General features: G+C 37.3%; 1 protein-coding gene across 1 annotated transcript in view; it reads right to left on the bottom strand.

The window, feature by feature from the left end:
- Positions 1–16,602, bottom strand: part of LOC138697060 (uncharacterized) — a 45,988-nt gene that overhangs the window by 12,017 nt on the left and 17,369 nt on the right. The window contains exons 4-6 of the mRNA XM_069822654.1: positions 15,388–15,716; positions 8,844–9,121; positions 1,205–1,569 (exon numbers count right to left, since the gene is read on the bottom strand). Of these exons, the coding sequence (XP_069678755.1) occupies positions 1,205–1,569; positions 8,844–9,121; positions 15,388–15,716 (972 nt within the window). The remainder of the gene's footprint in view (positions 1–1,204; positions 1,570–8,843; positions 9,122–15,387; positions 15,717–16,602) is intronic.

Here is a 16,602-nt window from a genome sequence, read left to right as displayed (position 1 = left end):
ACTTTTCAGGCACTTGATATTTATATAGATGGAACTTTAAATTAATTTTAAAAACCCCACATAAGGAAATACGAGACATAGGTACACATACACAGTGCCCTTGCATGGTGACGAACAGATCGCTGTGGACTTTGTTGCAGAGCCACACGGGCTCATTGAATATTTTCAGGCATACGAACTGTTTTTTGGGGGCCCTTATGCTTTTTATTGACAACCATACGTGTTGCTCTTCACGGATTCACCCAGCTGGATATCATCCTGTCAGAAACATGGCAATGACTAATTTCCTCATGCCGCAACTCTCGCTAAACGACAATAACAGTGTTAGGTACCACACCAGATCACATATAGATTGCTCATTCCTATGTTAAAACAGTTGCACTCTGAAGAGAACAACCGCCAGCATCGCCACCCGTCCGTCGTAAACGAACACGAGATGGCAGTACTGTCGCTAATGCAATTCAAATGGGAGTTATGACGTGACTCCTTATGTAACAACTAGATGGCAGCATAGTAAACCTGACAAAAGTTGTTACCGTCAAAGCCTATAACGCCGAGCGATCTGGATATATATGATCTAGGGTACCACGAATAAATTCTTCAAGAATCCGTATTCTGATCTCCACCGACCAACGATTCATGGCGAACTGAAAAACAATAATGTGTGTTTCGTTTGGGAAAGACAAATGATGCTAGCATGCATTGTTAACTGTATGTTTGCAAATAAAATATACTATTGCCCACGGTTCAACTTGTATGAAAAAAATGTTTATTGGAAATATTCTTAGAGACATACTATCTCTACAGATTTATTTACCATATAAAAATCACAAAGAAAATAGTTATAAATTAATTTTGAATCGTCGTGTTTTGTGTTTTCTTAATAAAACTCGTTAATTTTCTTGGTACATTGATTTTGTTTCATGTGCACCATCTCAGATGAATTGAATCGTATATCTATTTCTGACTTGCATGAGAATAAAATCTAATTATTTAGGATAAATTACTGTACACATACAGCAAACGGCATGTTAGAAGTACTGTTTCGATATCAGGATTGCAATAAACTGTTACGGTACCTATCAGAAATGCCAAAAACATAATTTTCGTGAAAATATCCAATTGGGCGTTTTGCATTATCCCATTACTTTCTGTTCAAACTGCGTCTAATAAGTAAAATGATTGCTTTCAAACCATAGCCTACCTGGCAGAGCGTCGTCCAGAATCTTGAACATCGCCGCCATAGTGTTTTTGTACATATGGGTTTCCCTTCGGAACGCCGTCGATTTCCTTATGATCTTGGCAAGGTTGCTGTCTTCAGACAGCTCCTTCTTGATGATCAGATTGCAGACTTTTCCATCAGACTTGCGTACAGTCACACGGTATAGCTCGCTGGTGTAGTTGTCTCCTTTACCGACCGCTGGTTTGACGTCATAACTTTTTATTTTCGACGGCGGGATGCTGAGGACCCTACTCACGAAGTCCCTCGTGAGCCAGTCGGGAGCAGAGGCCATGTCTGGACAATTGCTGCAGCCTGACGACTCCACGAACGTGTTCCCGCCAGGTTGTTATATAGACCTCTGGCAGCCGCTTCCAAGAAAAATTGAGGGCCTCTTTACATAACTGCAGCTTTCATACGTAACGCCAAGCGGCCTTGCGATTGTGCATGTGACATGTACCGCCCCACATTCCGGTGAATGAATTGGATAACCCATTTGCAGACCAATTTCCGAACGGGTTGAGTTCTTTCAGTGTCAGTGACATGCAGTAATAAATAGCTTTCACATTTGGTGCGTGATGTTTGAGCAACACAAAACAAACTCTGTGATCACCGTGAAGTCAGGCTACCCCCAAGCGAAAAACAAAACCAACCGTAGATATCAATGCTGTATTTCTTATTCTCTCCATACATGCATACACATAAATAAATAAATAAATAAATAAATAAATAAATAAATAAATGAATAAATAAATAAATAAATAAATAAATAAATAAATAAATACATACATACATACATACATACATACATACATACATACATACATACATACATACATACTTACATACATACATTCCTGACAGTCACCGAAAATGTGCGTCTGGATCAGGCGAGTCCATTAATTTACCCCAAGGGATGTTCAGGTTAGTCTGTCTCCTGCAGTCAGAGCGATCGGATGTCACGCATGTGGTATAGCGTTGTATGTTTCCAGTACAGTTAAGCTGTACTGCATTTCTTTACCTTCCGATCGCCCTTATCTCTACTCCGGAACTCTCCCCACTACTCCTACTTCCCCTCTTTCGCGTCGCTGAGCTGTCAGGACTAAATAATCGGTCTATACATACATACATACATACATACATACATACATACATACATACATACATACATACATACATACATACATACATACATACATACATACATACATACATAACAGTGAAATATGAATGACAATTTTAGTCAGAATTCTTTGAATTATTTATCTTACAAGTTTCCTAATAGTTTATAATTGAATGAGAAAGGAAAAAAAAACATATTTAAGTCTTGTTACATTACTCTTAACAGTATTTACGTTTATTAACAATTCACTACACAAACTGTATAGGCCTACATAAAATGCAACTATATGGGCTATGTGTTAGGTCCATAATTTGTCGTAACTAGATCAAAACTTTTTCTATAGAATCACGGCTTTTCTGATCAGTTTTCTGTAGAGAGTACAATTTTGATAGCGTGTTGTAACTTTTGTGTTTTCAATCATCCTTAATGATCAGTTCTTTCCTGCACTGTATATGGCTGTGATGGACGATCATCAATGCTAGACATAAATAACAACAGCGCTTTATTTTTTTCTCCCTTCCCTCCATTTTCTGTTTTCCCCGAGTTAAATAAAGGCTAGCTGCCTGCTTAGCTTACACAACAGCCATGTTTAAATGAAATATCGATGTACCAGTTTCTGAAGATAGCACAATGGACCGTATGTTTGGCCAAGGCGTGTTTGGGTTTGTTCCGTCTTCCTCTTATACTATTCCAATCCATCCCACCCTCTATAGATAGGGAACTGTAAAGGTAATAGTATTTAACTTGTATAATTATTTTTTTTTAGTTTTGAAATTGTCATTTTGTATTTTATCAATTATTAATTTTCTTCCAATTTTGTTCTCTTTTTATTTAAAATTCATTCACGACTTCATAGTTTCATTCACTATTTCACTCTAATATTCATTTTCGTATATTACGTTCACTGATGTTCTTCCTCACTCACATTCTTTTCCATTCATTCACTCTCTCATTTCCTCACTGTTACTCGGTCACTCATACTCCCTCACTTACGCACTCACTGAATATTAGAACATATGTTTTTGTTGTCATTTGTGGCTATGCCTTGCGTGAGGGGAAATACCATCCCACTCAAGGCCAGTGAGTAATACCATATCATTATATTTAGTGTGTGATTATTCTTAAAACGTTATATCATCTGAAAAATTGTTTAGAATACATTTAAAGAAGAGTACATGCACAAATATATGTTTTTATTTAGTTAAAAATCTATCATCTTATTGTCAAGTTTGTAGGACAGTTGAGACTTGAAGTCTATAGAAATTATCATACTATTTGCTCTGTATCACTGTTAACTACAGTAATCTATTCTTAAAAATAGTGATATGTAAGAGAATTATTTGTTTAGTACCTGAGACAAGCTTGCGTAATTACGCTACAGTGAAGGGACGGAAAATATTTCGAATGGCTGAAAAAGTGTTAAATATGTGCCGAAATTGATTAATGCTTGAAACATGTGGTATTCTGTCATTTTCTTTGGCGAAGTGGATAGTCATATAAATTTGAGGCGTACTTAAAGTGTGTCCACACAAGAGTTTATGAACAATGTGCATTAATTATGACCATTGACAATATTAATGTTGACATATTTTATTAATGTTGAATAATTTCAAGGGAAAAATTGTTCCGGGGCCGGATATCGATCCCGGGACCTCTGGTTGAACGTACCAGCGCTCCCCCAACTGAGCTACCCGGGAACTCCACCCGACACCGTCTCAACTTTTCCCTTTATATCCACACAACTCGCGTGGGCTGACGAAACGCCAGAGACCCACATCGAGTGCACACAAACGTGCACAATTCCAAGTCACACAGAGTTTGTGTGTACTCGATGTGGGTCTCTGGCGTTTCGTCAGCCCACGCGAGTTGTGTGGATATAAAGGGAAAAGTTGAGACGGTGTCGGGTGGAGTTCCCAGGTAGCTCAGTTGGGAGAGCGCTTGTACGTTCAACCAGAGGTCCCGGGATCGATACCCGGCCCCGGAACAATTTTTCCCTTGAAATTATTCAAATCTGCTTTACAGGAAGCTTCACCTGAAAGACTAGATTTGCACTTTATTAATGTTGTTTACTGAATATTAGTAACTTCCTGCTCGTACAAAGTTCAAGTGTTAGAAAATTTTATTAATGTTGATTTCAGAAAGAAAAGAAAACACAATTTGAAGTGCGGCATTTGTTATTCTGAATAAAAGTTAGGTATAGGCCTACATACAAGTAGATAGGTAGATGTAGAAGGGCCTAGGTAGATAATAAATCTTTCCGAAAAATTTCGCGATGGAAGATTATTACAACGACGGACAGAATTGAGTTTGAAAAAAGTTTTATGGTTCAGTTATTGGTAGGCTTAATAATCCAGCAGTTTTCAGTTTCAATTTTTGAGACATGCAATCAGGCCTAAAGGAAAAAGTTTATACAAACTAACGTAAAGCTGTTAGAAGCTTAGTGGCTGGACTAAGTAACACTTCGTTGCAGAATTTTTTAGTTTTTGTAATCTATCACAGATTTAGAAACATCGTTTTGGATCTGTATATCGGCTTCTTCACTCTTCAAGCTGAATAACTCTCAATATCCAACAGATACGCCCCATTTTTTGCCTTCCCTGATGATGGAACTGATGCATAGCTCTTCAACATTGCATTTTTCTATGGGCCTATTTGCGACGTGGTGCAAAAATAAAAAAAAATTGCATCACGTTAAACATCGTGACAGCGTTAAATCGTGCTAGATAACGATAACAAAAAATCGATAATTATCGATACGAGAGAGATTTATTATCCATATTTCTAAGATTCCTCCATATAAGCTATAACACTTTCCTCACACTGCAAGCACAGCGGCATTTTCTGTTATAGTACTCTTCGCGCAGTTACCGCGAAGTCAGCCATTTCTACGGTAGCAACTTTAATTTCTGAAACCTGTTTAGCGGGGAAAATGTATATAAACTACATAAAAATGAATACAAATGCATCTTACCTGTGTCACAAGAACTGTTCAGAGTGTCCTACTCCTACATTTTTGACATCTCCGAAAATTGTTCTGAAATATTTGACTAAGCTCTTCTTACGAAATGTTGGAAATGACTTGTCGAACAGTTTCTTCCAGTCTGTCTAAGATGTGGGCATGTTGATATGTATTTTATGCTCGACCATGCCGAAATGTAGTAATTATACACCTGGTAGCAGTCCTTTAATGCATGTCATTAAAGTACACCTATTCATTAAAGTTCAGGTTTACGATTATTCTCGGATATGCAATCGAAAGACAACGAGGGAAACATCACGGAGGCTGGAAATCCAATACTGTCGCAGAAGGTTATGTTCTGTTACTATAATAATTAGCGCTAATTGTAAATAATATTCACATAAATTCAATTTGTCATCTCGTTTTTCAATTCTAAATCAATTTCCAGGTTATATCAAAATGAGTTCATGTTATTCTCTAGATTATTTCAAGGTCAATGACATTGTTCCTCGGAAAAATTCAATACTTTCTCGTCTGCGCACATCTCACAATTTACGAGCTATGCACAAGGTCACTTCCGCTCTTGAGTCAGTTACGAATAAAATGAATAGTTCTGAATAATTTCAAGTTAGAAATATGGTCGAGCATAAAAAGTCGTATGAAACTTGCCTATAATGGTAATTAAGACGCTCGTATGAAAATTATGAAACGAGCGCAAGCGATCGTTTCATAAACAAACATACTCGCGTCTTAATTACTATCATTATAGGCTCGTTGCATAATGTACTATTATTATTTAGTGTTTCCCAGAGATACAAATCAATCTTCGATATGACCTATTTTTTTTGCATAACTTAAAATTACAAATACTCGCTGCAATAACTATGCTACATACCACTTTCAAACATATTAAGCATGTATGAATAATTCCTTGAGTGTTCTAAAGAAATTAGAACCCCCCCCCAAAAAAAAAACCAAAAACCCACTACATTACACACTAATACGTAATGTTCACTGTTCTTCACTGTTCTTAAACAATTACAACAAACACACAATATCTTGCACTACATTCTGCACGACTGAGTATTCCTTTCAGTAGTACATAACAGATTGATATGAAATGCACGCATGCAACTGTCAACAAATAACCTTGAAATTCGGCGCGTATGACAGGCACACTGTGAGCGGCAACGTGTGCCTACGTCCCTTCGCGTCATATATGCAGGACTCTGTAGAAGTAGTATTTTATTTTGATGATGCTTTCAACTGTAGAGGTCATTCGGCGTCGAAATTTTACGTGGACGAGAAATTACCAAAAAACTTTACTGTAAATCTATCACACGAAGATCACAGCTTTATTTTCCTTCCGGCGGAAACTATTTTAAGAATGTTATTGTTCTTTAAAATCCATCGCTCGCAAACTTCGGATTCAACGACTAAGGGTAATCTAGATTAGGGCCTAGTGTTTCCAAATGAAGAGTCCCTTCCAAGAATGATGGATGTCATTTGGAATACATTTTGCAGGAGAAGCAATTGAAAGTTTGAAATGCTTAGCGCTCAAAGCTTAACTGTGATTTTCCGATCATTACTGGACAATGACTATCAGTGTTAATGCCATATAACTCTGTATGTGCATTCTATATGTCTTAAGCTATGCAATGACTGTCTGGTTCATTTTCGACAAGAAAGTGACATCCATCATTCTTGCAGTGGACTCTTCAAATGTGAACGATTCTGTCATTCAGGGGGCGGTAAATCGTAAGGAAGCAGTATTTCAGCGTTTAGATTTTTACTGATATTACAGTAATAATTTTATGCTAATAATGTTAGGTAACAACATAGTTTAAATTTATTTAATAATAATAATAATTTTTATTTGAAAGATAATAATAGTATTTTACACTTCTGGTTGGCACTCCCGATGAAACAAACGCTTGTGGCCGGGAGTGGAGTATTACATTGAATAATTAAAAAGTAATATTTCAAGTTTAAGCCTACACTAAAATAATTATTTAATTGTTTAATTTAAATAATCAAATGTAAGTAAGCAAGTAATCAAATGTAAATAAGCAAAATATTTGTTCTGTAATTCCGAAAGTATGTTTAATTACTTATGTTTATAAACATTTAACGTAAATTAAGCCACGATAAAATACAGTTATTTCGTGATCATGATTTTTCAAAAGGGAGTGTATAGTCCATCTCACAACATAGTATTTCCACAAGGGTGTGCAAGCAGGTAACCATTTGTCAGAAATGTGATCAAATTTGAGATTTCGACAGGTGATAGAATAAAATTATATTTGTTATTTTAGTCTGTTTTTACCATGTAACATTCATTTAAGGTTATTATTGTTGATTTCAGTTCAACATGCTTATTTTAAATTTAACTTTGGTGGAATGGGCAGTAGCAACCATCCACTTCTCGCAAGTGGGCGTTAGAGTAAGAAAGTTTGGGAATCACTGCACTGCGTAGATGAGGTTATTAAAAGTCGCAAAATTAAATGAAAGTTTTAATTCACAATAACTCACGAAAATTTACCTATGAAAAAGGAGTTAGTTAGTGGAGTTTAAAAAAGGGCGCGTCAGCTACTATGGCTATTTGCGCACTTATCTAAAATCTTTCACTAAACACAAACACAATACAATAACCAGAATGCTTAAAAGAACTAAAAATCGTTGTCACGGTTAAAACGAGGCAAACATGAAAAAGGAAGAAACGTTAATAAACATAGAAAAACATGCATGAATACTATTTGTTCACACTGTCATTAAACAAAGTTAACGAAAACTTTCCAGCGTGGATACACTCTCAAATTAATGTATAACCAGTGCCAGCGTTTTTGGCGTGTGCCCTTGAATAAGCCAGTCAGTGAGCGTTTGTTGCCAGTGCAGCTGAGAACGGTACTTCCCAACGCGTCACGCCCACTGCGTCAAAGGCAAGACACTCGCACTTCACGTTTCTGAGGTATGTCCTTGAGTACACTGTCCAGTCAGTGGCATCTGTTGCCACTTCGGCTGAGAGTGGTACCACCTCCTAAACAAATGTGACGTCAGTAATGTGCTAATCACAGTTGTCAGCTTTCTCGCCCACATTTTGTGGCAAAGATAAGATACTCACTCTCAACGTTCCCATTATTTATTTCACACGCCAGAAACGGTGGCAATGGCTGTAATAGCCTTCTTATATTTCCAATTGGAAGAATTTCTTCATTGTATGTGAAACCATAGGTCCAGTTATTAATAATTATTAATATATTGATAGTTAAGATGATCTTACCTTGTATTATCTATCATATTCATAAGCCAGAGTTTTAATTGAATGTGTTTCAGTTCCTCACCAGCTAGTAAGAAGTTGTGGTACTTAACTGAGAAAGAAATAGAGTCATTCGTTACATACTAACAGTTTTCTTATTTATTTCTTGTGCAGCTCGAACAAGTTATTTCCTGAGGTGCCTATTAGCGTAATTGTAGTGTTACGTCGGTCTGCCTTGCAGTGTGTTGTGTGAAGGCCGAGAGAATCGCTTTCAGCTCTTCAGAACGTGAACACTCCGTGCTCTTCGAATATGGGAAGCATTCTCTGCAAAGCCTTCTTGTAGAACTGGCCGTTGTACACGTCACAGCTTTGTGCTGATCCTGACTCCATCATAGCTTCTATATCGACACCCTTGTCTGCAAGGACGAGGGGAAGCACACAGCAAGCTCCGTGAACTCCAAATATCATTTGCTTGTGGTACTCCTTCCAGAGTTCTTGCAGAGTTATTTTCTTATGTGACAGTCCTAGCGCGCTCAGCGTGTCGCAGAGCGTGTTGTGGTACTCCTAGAACATTTTAATATGAAAACTTACTTTGAGAATTCGCATGCCTAATTGCAACTTTCCTTTAGTTTAGAATAATTGCTTCAAACTGATTAGCAGAGCTGCATTCGAAAGTTATCTAGCTTAAAATACTCTGAAGTTAAAAAATAATCGAAACATTATTTTCTATTTTATTTTGAGGAATTATATAGGCCTATGAATCAAATTCAACGTTTGCGAAATATGAATATTCACAACTTTTGTTGTTTTATATGTTATAGATTTAGTAACATTGGTAGCTTAGGGTTTGATCTAATAAGAATGGTTGATATGTTATAAAAGAAATTTTTATTTTTACTTAACATAAGAAATTATAACCTTCAACTCTATTTTCTGTAACTCCGCTCCTCTCCCACGGACCAAGAAATTTGAACCATACTATGGAAATCTGGCTTTCATGTAAAGCTCCCTGTGAAGCAGACTTGTATAATTTCAAGGGAAAAATTGTTACGGGGCCGGGTATCGATCTTTACCTGAAAGGAAGATTTGCATAGTATATACGCTACTGTAGGTACGTTAACAGAAAATCACAATTCAGATCACACAGAGTTTGTGTGCACTCAAAATTGGGTTTCTGGCGCCTTGTCAGCCCACTTGAGTTGTGTGGATATAAAGAGAAAAATTGGGACGTTGTCGGGTGTAGTTCCTGGGTAGCTCAGTCGGTAGAGCATTCGTGCGCTAAGCGAAGGGTCCTGGGATCGATACCCGGCCCCGGAACAATTTTTCCCTTGAAATTATTTGAACCTTACTGTTACAGTAGACCTACATGTTATCTAATCTTTCTGGAAGCTTTATAGTTACTTGATTCATGTATGTTATTGTTTCCAAATATTAGTTTTACTAGTTAGTAATTCCAGAGTTTTAATATTTTAAAGTAAACTTTAAGGGCATTTAAAACTATAATAATTTAATATTAAATATAATTATATAATATTGTTCCAGTGTAAAAACTAATAGCCTATTTAAAATTGTTTCCCTGTCTTCAATGTACAAAATTTCTAAAACAAAAGTAGGCTATTATATGTAAATACTAAATAAATTAAGGCGAAAAAAAAAAGAAAAAAATTTTTTACCCCTATAGTATGCTGTATTCCACATTTTAAAGCTTTTTTTAAGCTTTTAATTTCACATTTTCTTAAGATACTGCGGTCCAGATTGTTTATTGAAAAGATTTTTCCTAAGAATTGCATTTTTAAATCGATCATTTGGTATTCTTTTCTCACGAAGTAATATATATATGTATATATATATATATTCGTTGGTTATTTAACGACGGTGTATCAACTACTAGGTTATTTAGCGTCGATGACATTGGTGATAGCGAGATAAGGCGAGGATTCGCCATAGATTACCTGGCATTCACCTAATGGTTGGGGAAAACCTCGAAAAAAAACCCAACCAGGTAATCAGCCCAAGCGGAGATCGAACCCACGCCCGAGCGCAACTTCAGACCGGCAGACAAGCGCCTCAATTGACTGAACCACGCCGGTGGCTTATATATATCTAGGTACCTTTAAAAATGAGTCAAAACTTGAAGCGTACAATTAAAAATAAAATCTTTGAAACTATTCGCCATAAACATTTAAGACTTAATAGCGTTATTTCTAAAGCTGCTCTGAACAGATCCAAGAAACTTAATTAACATTATCCCATTAAAGGAAGTTATGAAACATTTCAGAGTATTCCGTTAAACGATAGTGTTTCGAGCTAAAAAATTCAGCGATTCCGGATTCAATGTCCGGAAGAAAAGTGTATTTCGATCTACATCAAATTGGGACTGGGCATGTCTGTGTCCTTGTTATAGTCCATTCGTTATCTCGTAAAACCTATCTGCACGTGAGGGGAAGAAGAAAGTGGACTGGAAAAGCTTCCATCCCTCGCTACGCTTCTACATGTAGCTAGCTAGCTCACTTACCTCCACCATAAGGCACTTACTATGAGCTATGGTGCACGCATGTATTTGGTTTCATGAGATAACAAATGGCTTCTATGTATTTGTGTTATATTACACCTTGCCGACCATATGGCGGTGACAACTATGTTATGTGGAGCAAAACTTATTTTGACAGATATTAACGAACACGCGGTAGTATTTTTGTGACGTAGCTCGTAAGCCTATTACAACGTTGGGCATGCACTTAAGATAACACAGGACAACTATAATAGGGCTACATATGTGCAATAAAGGGGATTCAAATGCATGACATTGATTTATACGTAAGTTGTTGCTGTTATTATAGCCTAGCGCTTCCAGATTGTATAAGTTTATTGTTTTATAAAGTAGTTAAAGCCACTTGCGTGATCTAGAAGCTAATGAGAGTGACTAATATTCTGAGACTGTGCTTCGGCGTTGGTTCGAATCAGGCTTGAGCTTTCTGGTTGGGTTTTTTCGAGATTTTCCCCAACTATAAGGCGATTATCATGTAATTCCATGGCGAATCCTCGGACTCATCTCGTCAAAATATCGTCTCGATATAATTTTTATCGATGCTAGCTAACCGTTCAGTTGATATAGGCTAACATCGTTAAATAATCGATAGAAATTTGTTAAAGATTGATGATATTTTCTTGCCTGAAAGTTGCAGGAAAAGTTTCGCTTCATTATCTCATTAAATGATAAAGAAATTTAGTTTTAATAGTTGTATTAAATCTGTGATTTTGATTTCAGCTTTGTTCTTGTTTGTAATGGACGTGCATTACAAATAACTAGCCTACCGGTGACAACATCTAGTACTGTCTCAGAGACGTCTAATAACTTGAAGATTTCTTAACTGTACTCTTGTTAGTAGGTCCGTGGTGCTTGTTACGAGATAGTTTTCTTTATCACAATGGCTTGGCATTGCGTGTTGTGTTAGGTAAACGAATGCACGCAAAAAATAAGTCATACCAAGAGCAGCCATTTTGCATATGCCAGTCACCATTTGTGATTGACACCAATGTTTACTTCATAGAACTTTATCTGTATGCACGGAGTGTTGGAATAAAGGTACGCTGGGAATTAGAAATGGAGTAATTTCTCTAGTGGTACCTATTGAAAAGGACATTTTAATGAAAATTTATCACAGTATGAGGATTCGTGTCGACTAATATTTACTGAAAAGACAGAATTTGCATGTGATGGGTATCTGTTATGAATAACTTTGATCGAATGACTTCTTTTCTCTCGCATATTATATTGACATGTTCTTATGAAATATAATCCTGCACTGACAGTAATAACTAATAACTGTTTTGAAACATATATTACGTAAAATGTTTGTGACAACAATAATGTCCTATTGAGTTGCGTAACTAGTTGCATTTGGAGCTTACGCAAGTTGTAAAGAATTTTTGTCACTAATAAGAAGTTGATCAATTGAACGGGTTACATCAGCTTCTTGTCTATGCGGATGACGTGAATATGTTAGGAGAAAACCCTCAAACGATTAGGGAAAACACGGAAATTTTACTTGAAGGAAGTAAAGCGATCGGTTTGGAAGTAAATCCCGAAAAGACAAAGTATATGATTATGTCTCGTGACCAGAATATTGTACGAAATGGAAATATAAAAATTGGATATTTATCTTTTGAAGAGGTGGAGAAGTTCAAATATCTGGGAGCAACAGTAACAAATATAAAGACACTCGGGAGGAAATTAAACACAGAATAAATATGGGAAATGCGTGTTATTATTCGGTTGAGAAGCTTTTATCATCTAGTCTGCTGTCAAAAAATCTGAAAGTTAGAATTTATAAAACAGTTATATTACCGGTTGTTCTGTATGGTTGTGAAACTTGGACTCTCACTCTGAGAGAGGAACATAGGTTAAGGGTGTTTGAGAATAAAGTGCTTAGGAAAATATTTGGGCTAAGAGGGATGAAGTTACAGGAGAATGGAGAAAGTTACACAACGAAGAACTGCACGCATTGTATTCTTCACCTGACATTATTAGGAATATTAAATCCATACGTTTGAGATGGGCAGGACATGTAGCACGTATGGGCGAATCCAGGAATGCATATAGAGTGTTAGTTGGGAGACCGGAGGGAAAAAGACCTTTGGGGAGGCCGAGACGTAGATGGGAAGATAATATTAAAATGGATTTGAGGGAGGTGGGATATGATGATAGAGACTGGATTGATCTTGCACAGGATAGGAACCGATGGAGGGGTTAAGTGAGGGCGGCAATGAACCTTCGGGTTCCTTAAAAGCCATTTGTAAGTAAGTAAGTAAGTAATAAGAAGTTGATCGAATGGTACGTTTTCGGTTGGAAATCAGTTATGTAAAACGAGGTTATGTAAAGCTAAATCATACAATGCTCGAAGGTTGCGGAGTTACTAGTAAGCTTCATGAAATTTGCAGTTATGAGAAAAAAACAAAGAAGCTCTAGGCCTACATAAGGCCTGATCAAATGACACATCATCATCATCATCATCATCATCATCATCATCATCAGTAGCAATAGAGCCAGAGTCGAGCCTCGGCTTCTTTCAGAATCCTTCGCCATGAGTCCCTATCCTTGGCCACCGCCCACCAGTTCTTAACTCCAAGCTTTCTGATGTCCTTCATGATACAGTCCTCCCACCGAAGTCTAGGTCGTCCAACTGTCCTCTTCCTTCAACCTTGTACTCCATAACTCTGTGCGGTATCTCATTTTCTTCATCTTCTTGACATATCCTGCTCATTTTAGCCTGGAGATCCTAATTGAACGTAAGTTATAATGTCGAGAGATTTGTATAGGCTATGTTATGCCCCAGGGCTAAAAAACGCCCTGTAGCATGATATCCTGTGGAGTATTAAATTTGAAACAGGAACAGTGTCAGCGGAATATACGGTCTTAAGATGCTTAGCCAACGTTATAGAGTCTTGTCGGGCGTGTGGTAAATCACTGCCTACGAAGTATTCTTACGCCACAGATCATCGCTGGACTAATCGCATTGGTCCAGTAGAACAAAGCATGCATTTTAATTGGTTAAAATTATATCACGCATTGTTTGAACTCTTTTCTTGCGCGTAGTCTCATTATAGCGACTTATCACTATAATGCACTGAATCAAATTAAATGTAAGAGTTGTTTGATTAAGACGACATCTGTAAGTACGTGAAATCAAAAGTGCTTTTAAGCCCATCTCACCTGGTGGATGGTGTGGTCGGTACCCCGGGCGGGAAACGGATAACGAAACATAAAAAGTTTTGGTGAGGAGATGCTGCAGTTAGTTGAGATTGACGGAGGGTGTTAATCGGGTCTTTTTGGTAAAGAAGAGACGGTAGCGTGATGGCGTCGGCGGCAGAAAACGAAATACCTTGTAAGTAACTTTGTTTGTACATTTTGTAAATATATAATAAATCAAGTAGAGTTTACAATATTGCAATCATTTCAGACTAAGTTTAGTAACCATGTAGTTTTCCTACAGTATCCTGAGAGCTCCAGCTCTTCCAGCAAAATAGTTTTCCATTGTTAAGTAAAATGGTGGTGTCAGAAATCCTGATGAGAAGGAGCAGAAGTCGAATGCAGTAGCCATCCGGCTAGCAAACAGTGCGACCTAAGTGACGGTCGCACAACAGCTGTAAACTCCCTGTTACTCCTCATCCTCCATGTATATCCATAGTCAATGGATTCGAAGATTCTTCGTATTCTTGTATAGCTGTTATATCTGCTTTGTATTTTACTAATTGATCAATGAGCATTTTAAGAGCACCCGGTCTATAAAATGTAACACATTCCATGTGAAAATCCGTAAATCATGTAACTTTTCCGCTTTTCCAGGTCCCCATAGTTTGGACTGTCCGGCTAATTTTCCTTGAAGTTTCTGAGCAATAGGTTTTTCCGGGATGGGGGCGCTAACCACCACGCCCAACCGCACAGCTATCCTGTGAGGAACGATGATTTTCTGTCCGGGTTTTCTCCCATAGCCGAAAGGTCCCAATTACAGCGTCGGGAACTCGTTTTTTCGCCCATTTATGCTTAGTGCTCGCGGATGTAGAGCGCAGCTGTGCACTGTCGCTTCCCCTCTATATTCGCGAGCGTGGAAAGGTAAATTGTATGCACTATACAATACTGTAAATTGTAGACAAACTTGTTCGCGATAATAACCTGGGCAGGCCACCCAATTATGCTCTCTATGTAGGGTCTATGTCAGACAACCTGTAGGTTTTCACCAACAATAGAAGACGTCCAAATCAGACTTTTCTATATGATGATGTTAGATGACTTATTTTCAGTCGATCGAATGACAGTTTTCTGACCATACCTTGATGAGTTCATCAGTATGATGTAGACGCACGTCGTCTATGGGGCTCGTGTGGAAGAAATACTGGAGGTCAATGCCCGGCGATGAGAAGTGCACGAATTGGAAGTCGACGAAGCGCAGATCTTTGACTTGCTCCCCAGAGTACCTGAACAGCATGTTGTTGATCCAGAGGTCGCCGTGGTTTGCCACGTTTAAGGCTTTGTCATCCCTCATGGTTGTCTCGATCAAGCGCTCCAGCATGACGTCAGCCAGAGTCCGTAATTTCTCTGCGTAGCGTTCTGCGTACCCGGGCCATTTCTCTACGGCCGCAGCTACGGACCGCAGGGAACCTGAAATATGCCAAATTGCGAGTTATACCGAAGTACAACGTTAAATCGAAACAAGCCGGATGTGCGACAAGTCACATGACACTCGCATGATGTAGTCATGTTGTGACATATTTAAAAGTTAACATTTATTTGCTGTAATATAGACTGCATTACGTTTGTCAGATGAACTTAACAGAAATGAAATAGGAATTTAAGAATTCGATATACAGGGTGATTCACGAGGATTTACCTCAATTACGAAACTTATTTCCGAAGACATTCTGAGCAAAAAATGCCATATAAGCATGTGTCCTAATCTCAATATTTTCAGAGATACACTAATTTGAAGTTGTTAGTAAAATACTCTTTTTCTTTAGTTTTAAGGGTAAAAGAATATTACAAATAGATAGTGAACTATTCAGAAGTGCCATTTCTTTAATTGACTAGTATTCTGAAGCTAAAAATATGTTGTTAATTGCTTTGTACAGATTTTGTTTTTCAATTTTTAACTACAAATTACATTATTCTTACGCACTTATCACAAAAATTGTTACCAATCATAACGACTTTAGGAACTTGATTCTTTACAGTTTAATTATGCATCCTAATGTATAGACTTAGTCTAGAATAATTTACAAGAATGGCCTCATTTGTAACAATTGTTGTGATAAATGGGTAAGAAAAATGTGATTTTATAGTTTAAAGAAATCTATAATAATAATAATAATAATAATAATAATAATAATAATAATAATAATAATAATAATAATAATAATAATAATAATACTTACTTACTGGCTTTTAAGGAACCCGGAGGTTCATTGCCGCTCTCACATAAGCCCGCCATTGGTCCCTATCCTGAGCAAGATTAATCCATTCTCTATCATCATATCCCACCTCCCTCAAC

This window comes from Periplaneta americana, chromosome 3 (assembly GCF_040183065.1).
Source record: "Periplaneta americana isolate PAMFEO1 chromosome 3, P.americana_PAMFEO1_priV1, whole genome shotgun sequence".
Lineage (NCBI taxonomy): Eukaryota > Metazoa > Arthropoda > Insecta > Blattodea > Blattidae > Periplaneta > Periplaneta americana.
The sequence above is the reverse complement of the archived record's forward strand: the minus strand, read 5'-3'. Positions and strand labels throughout refer to the sequence as shown.